Raw genomic sequence first — 14,782 nt, 5'->3', positions numbered from 1 at the left:
GATAGTTCTAGGTAATGTATCTCTCGCTGAATTTAGTAGATTCTTGACTTCCATGTTTATATACCTACTTGAAACCAAATATCATCATTGCTGGCCAGATCGCGATCCGCTTTGCGGTTGGCTTCTCAAACTTTATTCGTCAGAATTGAGATGTTTCACAAAAATAATCTTAGCAGTTTTACTTGCTTATAGAGTTTTAGTATTTTCATCATGGAATTGGATGAAAAGATAACAAATGCCAGGTTGGCAATTGCAGATTTTAGTGCTTTAAATAAAGGATTTCGTATTTGGTTTTGTTTTGGGTTATTTGGGTTGTCGATCGAATAAATATCGGAGAAGTTTGGAATGGCACTACAATGTAATGCCCTCGTGAGATATATGCAAGTGGATCAGAAACATGTAATGGTGTGAATTAGAGATCTCATTTGTTAAATGATATATTGTTTATGATAACTTATTGGGAACAAGAGAAACCGGTGGTTTGATGTCATAAACTTTTAAGCGGTTTACTTTCCCCTTTACGTCGATCGGTTCAAAACAATGAAAACCAATCACTTGGAAAGTCGAAACTCCTCCTTTCTTTCTCGGCGCTAGAATAATGTTAGATCGACTGGCTCACTCTTTCTGGGAAAAGGAGATCTCTTATGAGATAACTTGGGATCGTTGATCTCTTCCTTAAAGATTGGGATGAGTCGATGTCGGTCGATGGTGCACTTCCTGATGTCGAATTCCAAAAATCAGCGAGAGGTTCCCCACTCTTCTTTGATCCGTCTTAGGGCCAAGTGGCAGCCTCGACCCGAGCTCCAGTGCGATGTGTCTGGAAACTCAGTCAGGGTGCGATTGATGACTTTACCGTAGGACTTCCTCGATGTTGAGCAGCGGAGATCCCCCGCCTCGTCCGGTCAAGTTTGCTCCCTCTCTCGCCCTTGAAGCTTGCTCTTCGACCCGCATCAGAGCCCGTGCACACTTTCGGCTATTCTCCGATTCCATTCCCTCTGTCTATCTTGGGAAAAGGGCTGCCGAGTGAGGGCTTTGTCTCTTTCTGTTTGTGCCACCGGTGGCCTTGCCCGAATGTTCGACTCCGTGAATCGAATGGGTGGTAGTTGGGTTGGCTTTGGCGAAACTTTTTGTCTATGAGTTTGTTTTTTTGCTTTCTTCCCGAATTTGAAATAGGGGAACCCTCCGGGTATCAAGCTAAAATCTCATATCGATAGTGCATTCCCCATCAATTCGGTCTTCTCTCTCGCCAATCGTGTCGGTCGCGGTCGACTTCGTGATCGAAAAGCTTATCTTATATATATCATTTATCATTTATCATTTCGGTTAAGTACATGCTGATTTTTTTCCAAAAGGCATGTATGTTCACGTTTTGAGACCGTCTTTCATTGTAAGGATTATTTGATAATTATCAGCTGGTGCGAATCAACATGTTTGTTGTTTCTTTTCTTCATTGGTAATATATAGAGCTTTCAAATGTAATCTTTAATTCAATATTGGAGTATGTTATCACACTCTTGCACTTAGCCTTGCGGTATGTTGGATTTGATGTGCAGATCCTCTCTATGTTGCTTACCATGATGAAGAATGGGGAGTTCCTGTTCATGATGACAAGTGAGTTTTTCTTATATTTCTCGCTCTCGGATTATTATTATTAAGAAACTTCACGAATCAGGACTCAAGCATCAATCAGCTTAGTTGGGGGATGTGTTGGGCATGTCTTTGCCTATCATCAAGTAGGTGTTGGACCTATTACCCCTTTGATATACATTGTTACCTCACTTTCTAGATGCTTAACTTTTAAGGTAAAGTGGTCGTGAGAGGTCCAAAGACTGGCATCGAAGTTGGATCGTGTTGGCGTGTGCCAATCTTGAGGGGGTATTGTTGGTCTTATGCCTGCCCGTCTAAGACCTGCAACCCTTCAAGTATTTAAGGTTATGTCGTCCAAAGAGCTTTTGGAATAAGCCGGTTGTTGACTAGAAGATTGTGAAATTTGTGAGAGGGAAATTTTTTATCTCTCCACATTTCATGACTTTTGCATGTAAAGAAACCAAACAAACAAAGAGATGTAATTAAAGGTTTAATCACGAGTTGGTTGTTTATCCGGGATTACTTAGATATATGTCGCCGTCGGTGTTTATATTTGCTAATGTGGTCTTCTACTCTTTATGGTATTTCCAGCTGAATATACTTATGTGGATGGAGATGGTAATTCTCCAAATCAGCTAAGGTATATTTTCTAAGCTCATTTCTTTTACGTGAAGATTTGTTGTTTGTTATTTAGAGATCTTATTACTTTATTCAGTTTTGCATGATGTGTCGAAATGAACATTATTGTGTGCAACCCAAGAAAGTTCACTTCACTTCTCATTGCTTTGTTTATTAGTTAGGGGAAAAAACTGTTTGGGATGGCCTATTGTAAAATCTCGGGATTGGGCAAATCCGAAAGTGAGAAGATAAAATATAGTGACACCGAAGTTAAAGCATGCCAACTGGCTCGGTTGGTAAAGTTAGTGGGAGCTGTTACCACGGATCTATTTCAAATCACTTAAAATTGGTTTTGGGATATTAAACAAATTTGGCTTTGAAATATTATTGATGAAAACAAAAGCTTCTAACGCAACTTTCCTTTGTGGGGGCAATGAGTTAATATATTTATCTTTGAAGGAAGCTTGATCATTCAAATCACTTTTGAGTGTCAAACCGATATTATTTTAGCTTACGGTTTGAATTATGTTTCTTCCAAAGTAGATTATCTATGTTTTCTTTCAAATCCATGTTTTTATATATTGGCCGATGGCTTACCCGACAAATGAGGGTAGGAGTTTGGCCGCCATCGGGCCTTGTTAATTACGTGATAAAACGGTGTTTCAACTTATTCGAAGTGGCTACGAGTCAAACGACAAGTCTAGCTATCACTCCAAGACATCTAGAGTAATGGATGGATGTGTTGATGAGTGAAAACACAACAGGTTGCTTTTGTAATCGATAATTTATTTCCAACAAAAATCATTGTTATGACGTATTTGAACTTGTAACTTGAAATTGTAAACTCTCTTCTCGACGGACTATAGAATAGAAACTTTGTTTATCGAGGGCTCATCTTTTATGGGAAGCGTGAGAAAAGGAAGTTGCATGGGGAGGTAGGTCGTACTCCACGAGAGTTTCAAGATAAGCGAGTGTGCCGAAAGTACAAACAACACCAAACAAGATAAGGTCTTGAATGTGGATGAACCCTTGTGAAATGTAAAGAAAAGCACGCTAGGAAGTTTCAACCAATCAAGAACCTTCTTATCACTTTCCTCACTCGATGATCATCAAGTATCTCATTAGACAATACTTTAGATTCCATGATCACTTCGCTCGAGAAGCTCGGTCAAGTGGAGTTGCATATCTCAACTCATTGAGGATATCCCCCGCGTTATCACACTGTCACTTCCTTTTTAGTCAAAGCATCTAAAATGCGATGGCATTAAGTGAGATTAATTCCCTATTCTTAGTTTTATTCAATGTTTAACCGGTTTATTTTTATTTAGAGTGAACGTTCGGGTTATGTGGCCAAAATATTTTTGGTTGGTTTCTGTCATTATCTCTTCTCTTTGTCTCCCTCTCCACTCTCCACGCCTTTTCCATCTCTCCCTCTCCACTCTCCACGCACTTTAATTCTCCGCTCACGCCCCCACTGCTATGCAGTATACTAGTTACCACGTTAAAATTGGATTAGTATTGCCAGCCTAGTACTCCCAGTCCCTACTTAGATAACGATAGACGATTTGCATTGACATACACGCCAGGCGCATGTCTTAATACAAATCAACAATCATAAATAAGTTAATATTGCCTGCTTATAAACTTATACAGGCGGATAAGTATTGCCTTGCTGCCCAAGAGTCTCCAAATTTGATGATAGCGTATATATGCAGCGCAATACTCGTAGGTACATTGAGAATGATTTTCAGAGCGAAAATTGTTTTTGTTAAACTTCTTACCGTCAACAACATCTGAATCACATCAAATTTATTTTGTGGTCAACCACCTTTTAAGTAGGGCTGCATCATTGCCTTCTCATCTCAATGATTGTCAACTTCAAAAATATATTAGTAGTTTTTATCAAGTCTTTAAAAACCCTGTTCATAACTTCCTTTTGCTCAAGACAAGAATTAAGAAACCATGTGGTGAGAAGAAGAAACAATTAAGGAAAGAAAAACCAAGAATGTTATTGATAAAAGAAGATGATGGGATTATTCAATACATGAGGGTGTTGTTTCTAGATGAAGAAGAAGAGAAAGAATGGTTACTCAGTCTTAAAGAAGTGGAAGGCATAATAGGTTATACGTTTAACAACAAAAAATGGTTAAGAGAAGCTTTCATTCACTATACTTTCTATTATCCTGAAGAGCCAAGAGAGTGCAATCAAAGATTGGAGTATATAGGTGATTCTGTTCTGAATTTTGTGATAGATACAGAGTTGTTTACGTCATATCCAGACTCACCTCCTGGAGTACTTACACGGCTTAAATCTGCTAATGTTGACAATGAGAAGCTTGCTCGTGTTGCGGCCAAGTGCGGGCTCCATCGATTTCTACGACACCAATTACTTGGACTGGACGATTGGGTACACTGCATTTTTTAGTTTGTTTTTTTTAATGAATATTTGTCCTTTCTGTATTTTTGGCGATTCTATGAGATATTGTAGGCAAGCGAGGGCTCGTAAGTCGTAACGTAGTCTCATGGTCACGGCCCCTGGCTCACATATGGTTCTGTACCGGGTTCACCTCAATTTTTATCAGCCAAAGGAGAAAATCATTGTTTAAAAGTATCAAAAACAATACCAAAGTACATAACCAAGTAACCAACTCATTACCCAAAGAAACACCTCCAGCTCTGGCGATGAACAATTTTTTCAACTACCAGACACCTTTGGATATTTCCAATTGAGTAGTAATTTCATTTATTTCATTTTTTATTTTTATTTTTATTTTTGACTCACTGATATCCAGGCAATAGTTGAAATCACCAGAATTTGATATATATATATATGTTGCTTTCTTTGTTTTTGGTAACTTCGAATTTTGTGTTAAACTTATCAGATTAATGTTGTTTGTTTTATTGCACACTACTGTTGCGTACACTCAAACTTAAATATAAATTATACTGGTCTAACTAACTCTCTATTATTGTGCAGATTCAAAACTTTAGCAATGAGATTCTGAAATATCCGGTGCATTCTAATGGACTCATTGATACACCTAAGATTCTCGCAAATACTATGGAAGCGGTAATCGGGGCAGTTTTCAGGGATAGCACGTCTGTTGATACCGTGTGGAAGGTGTTCAAGAGGTTGTTAGAGCCAATAATTAGTCCGCAAACACTGCAAGTACATCCCACGACGGAGCTTCACGAGTTCTGTCAGAAGAACAGAATCATTATCCGTTTTGTGGAGGGCTCGAATGATGAGAAAAATTCAACTTATCATGTTCTTCTAGGAAATAACAACGAGGTGATTGGTACAGCTACTGGCGCTTGCAAAAAAGAAATTGTTAAGAACAGAGCAGCAAAGGCTGCATTAGACCATCTTAAAAGCACGATTAGCTAAGTAGGATAGTATAATAAACCCTTCTTGAATGTATGCTGATTCTCAATTGTAATATTTATACTGTAATTCTGTAAGATTTATTTTGAAGTCAGTTCTATTCATGCAAAATGATAGTGCGTTTTCATGAATGAAGTGAATAACCAGTTGACCATTGCTTACGGCACTTATTTACTATTTCCAAGTCACATATTTTTCCTATGTCGAGCCCAATTTGCTAAACCTGCCAATTGGGCATTGTGCTTCCCTTCTTTTCTTCCTACAACTCAAACTCCTCCTCAAGTCTTCCACTGATTCACGTATCTACAGATATAAAACCTTAAACCCTACTTTCTAATAGCAGTGCCGTGGGAAAAATAAAAAGACAAGATCTAAAACAACAACAAGAACAAGAAGAGAAACAAGGCTATGAAGGTCAACAAGTTGGAGGAGTGCGGGGGAGTATTTTCAAAGCTCCCAATTAACATAATCTTCCATATCTTCTCTAGACTGCCTCTCAAAACTATCTCCCAATGCAGATGGGTCTCCAAAACTTGGTATGATTTAGTCCTCCACCCACGTTTAGCTCAAGTTCATTTTGCTAGGACTAGTCTACATTGGGTCGTTTATTATTGTTGGAGTAACAATATATTACACAATGTAGTATATTTAGAAAGTATATTGTAATCTTAGCAACTGTATCGTAATTTTTCTCTAGATATATAGATCTCCTATAAGCATTCCTATAATAATGGGAGATCTTATGTATTCATAGAATCATTCTTGTATATATCCCCTCTTGATATATCAATAAAGAACATCAGAAATATTCATTCAAACATCTTTGACATAGTATCAAGAGGCAACTTCGATTTCCTTTCCACTACTCCATTAATATAGGAATCGGAGCCTATTTTTGTGTTTGGTTTCTTTTTCTGGTCATATAATACAATTTGTTACATTATATTATATTGTATTTATTACCCTTCTTACTTATCGTTGTTTTCAATTTATTGATCTAGTTCATTGTTTGTGTTCTATATCATAATGACCGAATTAAATTCCAATAATGATTTCGCTGTTGTGCCTGCTCTTTATATGAAAGAAATGTCCTCACTAATTACTCCAGAACGACTTGATGGTACTAATTACATCAAGTGGTCATTGAATGCACAGAACAAGATCAGGGGTAGAAAACGTTGGGGCTTTATTTCTAGTACTAAGGTTGCTCCAACGGACAAATTCTAAGGAATATGAAGCTTGGGAGGACGAGAACTGTTTGGCCAAGTCTTGGCTCCTTGATGCAATGACCAGGGACATCAGGTCAATTTTCCTTCGCTTGTCTACGACCAAGGAAATCTGGGAAACTGCCAAACAAACTTACTCAGTCAGCCAAGATGCATCAAAGGGTTATCAGTTATATTGTGAGGTAATTTCTGTCCACCAAAATGGAGGTTCTGTTATTCCTTATTTTGGAAAACTACAAAAATTATGGCAGGAATTTGATGCTATTGAAGATTGCACTATGGAGTGTGCCAATGACATTAAGAAATATACCACAAAGGTTAATTTTCAGCGTGTGTATGTTTTCTTGGCCGGTCTTGATTCTCATTTGGATGGGGTTCGTGGTCGTGTTCTTGCTATTAAGTCACTTCCAGACATACAGTCCGTTTATGCCATGGTTTGTGCGGAGGAGGCAAATCGTCAGGATGCCATGCTTGGTAGGACATCTAAAGAAGGGACTGCTATGGTGGCTCGAAAACCATTTGCTTAGCCTGAGTCAAAGAAAGGTGTTCGTAAGTGTACTCATTGTAATGGTAATAATCATGTAGTTGATACCTGCTTTAAGCTCCATGGTTATCCAAATTGGCATCCAAAGGGTAAGACGACCTCTCCCATGTTTTCTAACTCTAAGGTAGAGGGTTCAAGTTCGAAGAGTCACTTAGTCACTGCTGCCGAATTTGTTGCCTAGTCAGGTATGTCTAACTTTGTTTTTAGTCTTACTGCTTTTAATAGAAATAGTGATTGGATAATCACACGGGTGCTATTGATCATATGACTTGTGATCGCTATAAATTTAGCCATATCTCCTCTAGTTGTTCAAAATCAGTCATTACTAATGCCAATGGTGTGTCATCTCCAGCTGTTGGTGTTGGCGCTGTACCTCTGTCCCTTACTTTATCTATCCATGATGTTTTATTTATCTCATCACTAAATTGTAATCTTCTCTCTGTAGCTAGTTAACCAAGTCTAATAATTGTGTTGCCTTGTTTTTCCTACTCACTGTATTTTTCAGAACATCCATACCAAGGAGAGGATTGGCAGTGGTAAACAAAGTGGAGGATTGTACTATCTGGAGGATGGTTTTCAATGTTCCAATCGAGTAGTACTAGCTCATGTTATGAGTGACGACAAGGTTAAAAATAATAAAAAAGAGATTTGGCTATGGCATAGACGACTAGGACATTCCTCATTTGGTTATTTTAGGAGATTATTTCCATCATTATTTAATGGTTGTAGTCTTTCTGATTTTGCTTGTAAAACTTGTGTAATGGTGAAAAGCCATCGTACTATTTTCTATTTGACTGATAATAAAGATGATGCTCTTTTTTCTTTAGTTCATTCAGATGTTTGGGATCCTACCCCCCGTCCTACACATAATGGAATGAAATGGTTCATTACAGTTGTCGATGATTGCACCTGGATGACCTTGGTATACTTTCTGAGACATAAAAGTGATGTATGTACAATTTTTTCCCTTTTCCATAAGATGGTGCTCACACAGTTTGGCATCTCTATAAAGGTTGTTCGCTCTGATTTTGGGGGTTAGGAGTGTAAAAAAAACCGTTGACCCATCATTCGGTAGGGTACCCAGTCTTCACCCGCCACCCAAACCCACACCGACCCGAAAATAGACCCGCCCCGCCCCGTCACAATTTTTACGCGGTCGAGCTATGGGTGTAAGTTATATATTCAAACCCGACCCATCAAGCTGCCCAACCCACACCGTGTCAAAAGTCATTGACCCAACCCCTTTGACCCGCACAAGTTCAAGACTCTAACTCTAATATTTTTGTATTTTGTTTATATTTTATTTTAACTTTTGTAGGAATTTGAGAGATATGAATACAAACTTATGAGTTCAACATCAATTTCACATATTCAAGTTTGAACATTGAGCAAATATCAAAAGTTCAAATTCAACTTTCGAATTTTGGAGAAGATGAATCATTCGTCCTTGTATTAATTTCGAATTCTTTTAGTTTATATTTTATTGTTTTGTATCATAGATCCTCGCTCCCATTTTCATTTTATCATGCTATGGAAAATAATCAATTTACAAATGGTAAATCACGAGAAAAAAGTTTCAAATTTATAGATATGGTTTTGGGTTCAAGTTCAAGTTTTTTTTTTTTTTTTTTATTGATTGATTCAATTTTTTTCTCTATGTTGTGAATTGGAAATATATTACTTGCAGAATTAGAAAGTTTTTTTTGGGTGAAATTGTGTTAAAATGATAACTTCCACCCGACCGGATGACCCCCAAAAACCCGCCCGTAAAGGTGACCCAACAGCCGGTGATGGTACTAAGACATGACACTTCAACCCGCCCCACCCCGCCCCATCGGAGACCACTGGATTTGTATCCCCTAGACCTGCCCCGACCCGACCCATCACTATTTGACCCGTGGTTGACCCGGCCTGCCCCGTATTACACCCCTAATGGGGGTGAGTATTTCAAGAAAGAATTGACTGGATTTATGCATTCGTCTGGTATTCTCCATCAAACATCTTGTTCTTATTCACCTCAACAGAATGGGGTTGCAGAATGAAAAAACAGGCACCTTTTGGAGGTCACTCGGTCTCTATTAATTGGTGGTCACGTCCAATCTCACTTATGGGGCGAAGCTTTGAACTCTGTTGTTTACTTGATTAATCGTACACCTTCTAGTGTTGTAAAATTTCGGAGACTCTTAGATGTGCTTTCTGACCACTGTACACTTTCTCCCATTGTTCATTTAGCACCTCATATCTTCGGGTGTGTAGTGTATGTTCACTTACATGCACAACAACACACCAAACTTGACTCACGTGCATTGAAGTGTGTATTTGTTGGGTATGGTTCAACTCAGAAGGGTTATAAATGTTATCGTCCATCTTCTAAGAAATTTTATGTCTCCATGGATGTCATTTTCCATGAACACGAACTTTTTTATACCACAGAGATTACTGATTCTTCACTTCAGGGGGGGAATAGAAATGAAATTTAGAATCATGATGATATAATGGTCTTTGATTTATCGAGACCATGATCACCGAATGAAAAATTTCAATAGAAGAAGTATGCAGCCTCTCCTAAGTGCTTAGGTGAAGGATGTGAAGATCAAGCCCATGATAGTACATTACCTCCTATAACGGATCCACTGATCCAATCTTCTCCAGAGGACCCATTAGAAGTAATGCCTAACTCTATTATTGCCTAACTCTAGTCTTGATTCTGAACTAGTTTAATATCATCTTCCACCTCAATCTAACTGTGGCCAACCACCAATTAAATATGAACCTTATCCTAAAGCTAAAGTGAAATATCCCATTTGCAACCATGTGTCATCTCACAAGTTGTCCAAGTCATATGCATCTTATGTATTCCAGTTATCATCTATCTCTATTCCTAGTAAAATGCAGGAAGCTTTAGTAGATTCTAGATGGACCAAAGCTATGGCAGAAGAAATGGCAGCACTGAAAAAGAATGCTACTTGGGAACTTGTAATCTTACCAAAGGGAAAGAAGATCGTGGGGTGCAGATGGGTATTTACAGTCAAGCTCAAAGCAGACGGGAGTATTGAGAGATACAAAGCTCGACTAGTTGCAAAAGGGTATACACAATCTTATGGTGTAGATTATCCAAAAACTTTTGCACCGGTTGCCAAACTCAATACTGTGAGAGTACTTTTGTCATTAGCAGCTAATAAAGATTGGCCTCTTCTTCAGTTTGATGTCAAAAATGCTTTCTTACATGGAGATCTTACTAAAGAAGTATATATGGATCCTCCCCCAGGTATACCAGAATACTTAGATACAACAATGGTTTGTAAACTAAAGAAGGCATTGTATGGGTTAAAACAGTCCCCAAGAGCTTGGTTTGGCAGGTTCACCAAGTCTATGAAGAAGTTCGGCTACAAACAAAGCAACTCAGATCACACTTTGTTTTTAAAACACAGAAGAGGTAAAATAACTGCTTTGATTATCTATGTTGATGATATGGTGGTGACAGATGATGATCACGAGGAGATTTCTAGTTTACAATAATATTTGGCTTCTGAGCTTGAAATGAAACAGCTTGGAGACCTTAAATATTTCCTTGGGATTGAGGTAGCCCGATCAAAACATGGTATTTTCTTATCCTAGCGGAAATATATTCTTGATTTATTATCTGAGATAGGAATGCTCGGATGTAAGCCAGTTGATACTCTCATTGAGCAGAACCACAAGTTGTTTCTGTGTTTGAATGTAACTCCAACCGATAAGAGGAGATACCAGAGGCTTGTAGGAAAAATGATATATTTATCTCATACTAGGCCAGATATTGCATATGCAGTTAGTGTCGTGAGTCAATTCACGCATGACCCACGTAAACCTCACATAGATGTTGTAGAGCGCATATTGAGATATTTGAAATCTGCTCCAGGTAAAGGCTTATTGTTCTCGAATCATGATCACCTAAAGGTAGAAGGCTACACTGACACTGATTGGGCAGGTTCAGTCGACAACAGAAGGTCTACCTCAGGATACTTCACCTTTGTAGGTGGAAACCTTGTGACTTGGAGTAAAAAACAGCCAGTAGTATCAAGATCAAGTGCTGAAGTTGAATATAGAGATATGACATATGGGGTATGTGAGTTGCTGTGGTTGAGAAATTTGTAGAAGGACTTGGGTTTTAAACCAAAAGTGGAAATGAATCTATATTGTGATAATACGTCAGCTATAGAAATAACTCATAATCCTATCCAACATGATCGGACGAAGCATGTGGAGATTGATAGACATTTTATCAAAGAAAAACTTGATACTGGAATTATTACTTTTCCATTTGTAAAGTCTGAAGAGCAACTAGCATATGTCCTTACTAAAATAGTGGCTAGCAAGGTGTTTATTGACTCTTTTGTCAAGTTGGGCATGTGTAATATCCACGCACCAACTTGAGAGAGGGTGTTGGAGTAACAATATATTACAGTATGTAGTATACTTAGCAACAATATATTGTAATATTACAATATTACAATATATTGTAATCTTAACAAGTATATCGTAATATTTCTCTAGATATATAGATCTCCTATAATCATTCCTATAATAATGGGAGATTTTATGTATTCATAAAATCTTTTTTGTATATATACCCCTTGATATATCAATAAAGAACATCAGAAATATTCATTCAAACATCTTTGACAATTATTGCGCAGGAGAATCTTACTTGTTAAATCCTAAATCCATTGTTAATTTTGAAGCATCGACAACAGCTTACATTCTAAAACTAAAGGAATTTAAGAAGATTTTCAGAATAGAGGGTGACATGTTCTGTTATGAAGTGAAGCACTGGGTACTGTTAATGGCTTGGCTTGTTTCTCCCCCAATCGTTTTCTTTACCAACCGTCACCCTATTATATCTGTAATCCTATCACAGGAGAATACTTAATACCTCCTACTTCTCCTAAAAAAACACATTGTGCCTATTGGATCGGGTTCGGTCACTCAATAATGAGTACAAGGTAGTTCGAATCTTGAAGAACTCTTCAGACAACGAAAATGAGGTTGAAATTCTTACTTTGGGTTCGAAGGGCTGGAGAGAGCTAACAACAACAAAAGTTACATACATTACTAAGATGAAATGAGCTTATAAATGGATGCTTACACTGGGTAGCTTATTCGGGGAATAACTATCAATCTACAGTCATTGTAGGGGAGTAATATTCTCACTAAGGAATATCACACACGCGTGAAGCATAAGCGAACTCAGGACATCAACCTCCAAGACCGATCTGTGAGCAGCTCCCTTGTGAAGGCATACGCGCGCAGCATAGGCGAGCCCAAGACATCGACCTCCAAGACCGATATGTGAGCAGCTCATTTCATGTAGGTGGTACGTTTAAGGTCGATCAAGGATGTCTCAGTACGAACAAACGGAGAACGCCTCAGATAAAGTCGCCACCAGGTGTAATCATTACCAAAATCTTACTTGTACTTCCCACCACCGGGAAATAGGGACTACCGCGCCAACTCCCAATCAGCACACGACTTATACTAAAACCAGCCCAACACTCATTCACAGTCTCCACCTTACACGTGTGCAAGAGACACACGTGTCTCTAGGATTGACACTTCCACAAGCCTATAAATACCACCTACTTGAACTACGTAAGACCTGATTCCTCTCTCCCCTGAAAAACCAAAAGAGGATACGTAGGCAGCTCGCTCATCAGCGAACTCGGTCTCTCCAGAAAACCTCAACCCATTCCCCTCTCTTGAATATCTCTAAAGGAAAACCAAAACGCCCCTTTACATTGGTGTTGTCTGTGGTTTCGATTACTTGAGAAATCACTTTAACCCAACTCAAAAACCAACAATTCTCAAGCCCACGAAGCATGGTCAGCCTCGAAGCTCAAGTTCAAAGCCTCGCAAACCAGCTGGGTTTAACAAACGAGAGCATTTCCTTGCTCGGGCAAGAAAATCTTTTACGAGCACAAGTGGATGCTTACCAACAAGCAACGGTCGGTAGCGTTGCCGAGAGCGGCATCAACGGTTAATCAACAAATTAACGAATTATCCCATGGGATAGGCGAGTGCGATGAAAGGATGCGACCCACATTGTTCAAAAGATGCTCAAGACATACCGCACGTCTCCGTTCAGTGTCGAGGTCCTCAATAAACCCTCTCCTCAAGATTTTATCCAGCCACGTTTCCCAATGTATTATGGTAGCACATGCCCGTCGGCAAAGATGTGGCTCGATACATTCAAAGTCCGGCACTCTACAGTTCTTCTCGAGTTTGATCACCTTCATTTGTCGATAATTTCCGGCCCGGTCTCAAAGATGGCGACTTGATTGGTTCTTCTCCCCTTGAACCCGATTCTATTAAAACTTTTGAGCGGCTTGCGATATGTTTGCTAGTCAATACGTGCAACTGCATCGAAAAGAAAAGCGGATCTCGATTCGCTGTTCCAACTCTCATTCAGGGAAGATGAAACCATTCGCCAATTCTTAGGACGGTTCAAGGCTGAACTGTTGTGTATGGAAAGCGGACTGAAAGAGTCTTTTGCCACAATGGCATTTTTCTAACTTTGTCGAGTCGCGTATCCGACCTCTCCGGATCATCGATGAAAGAGCCCGAAACGTTATGCGGCGTATGCTCGAGTCGACAAGTATATCAAGTTGCAAGAAAGTTTGAAGTCCAGTGGTTTAGCCGAGGACCAAGAGGTGGCAGCGATCTTTGATCATACCCCGCATGCCAAAAAGTGATCCAGGTCGCTGGCACCAAAGGCAGGTACCTGCCAGGACAACAGCAGAGAGTTCGATGTCTTGACACGCTCCCCCAGTTACATACTGGACAAGATCCAGCGAGCCTCATACTTCCGACTAGATGTGAGGCAGCCAATAGATCCACCTGACAAGCCCTACTGCGCATTCTACAAAGCAAAATGCCATGAAACCAATGCGTGCTGGGGGCTTAAGCACTATCTCCAGGACCTCGTGGAAGCTAGTCATATTAAACAGAACACCAATATTCCTGACGGTGATTTGCGCCATAAACTCATGGCTCGCCGAGTACGCAGTCGATCTCCGCCTCGCCGTAACCACCAAGAGTTTCAAGCTCGCCCTCACAGCAGAGGACATCGCAGAGACCGTTCTCACCACGAGCGAAGACAACACTCCTCAGATCGTGACAATGCTAGAACCATTCACATGATTACCTTCCCCGATGATTCCGTCATCTCATCCGGAGAAAAGACGCCGCGGGTCGGCGCTCTTCAAGAAGTGTATCATTTTACTTCCCAGCAAAGACACATGCGCAGCTCAAGTCGCCATTCAGGGGAGATATCATTTTTCACGAGGCCGACCTCAACAAAGGTCCGCCTTTCTCAACGACGACGATTCGTCGCCCACGCCAAGATTAGCGACCGACGAAAGAAAGCGGCTGCCCCGATCGACCGGG

At 39.6% G+C, this 14,782-nt stretch overlaps 1 protein-coding gene across 1 annotated transcript; it reads left to right on the top strand.

The window, feature by feature from the left end:
• The first annotated feature begins 3,855 nt into the window (after positions 1-3,855).
• Positions 3,856-5,746, top strand: LOC147502550 (ribonuclease 3-like protein 3). The gene is made up of 2 exons (XM_086607325.1): positions 3,856-4,612; positions 5,183-5,746. Exons 1-2 carry the CDS (start codon positions 4,211-4,213, stop codon positions 5,591-5,593), a joined length of 813 nt encoding a protein of 270 aa, XP_086463451.1. The 5' UTR covers positions 3,856-4,210; the 3' UTR covers positions 5,594-5,746.
• The last annotated feature ends 9,036 nt before the right edge of the window (positions 5,747-14,782 follow it).

This window comes from Coptis chinensis, chromosome 4 (assembly GCF_015680905.1).
Source record: "Coptis chinensis isolate HL-2020 chromosome 4, ASM1568090v1, whole genome shotgun sequence".
In the NCBI taxonomy this organism is placed as follows: Eukaryota; Viridiplantae; Streptophyta; class Magnoliopsida; order Ranunculales; family Ranunculaceae; genus Coptis; species Coptis chinensis.
The sequence above is the reverse complement of the archived record's forward strand: the minus strand, read 5'-3'. Positions and strand labels throughout refer to the sequence as shown.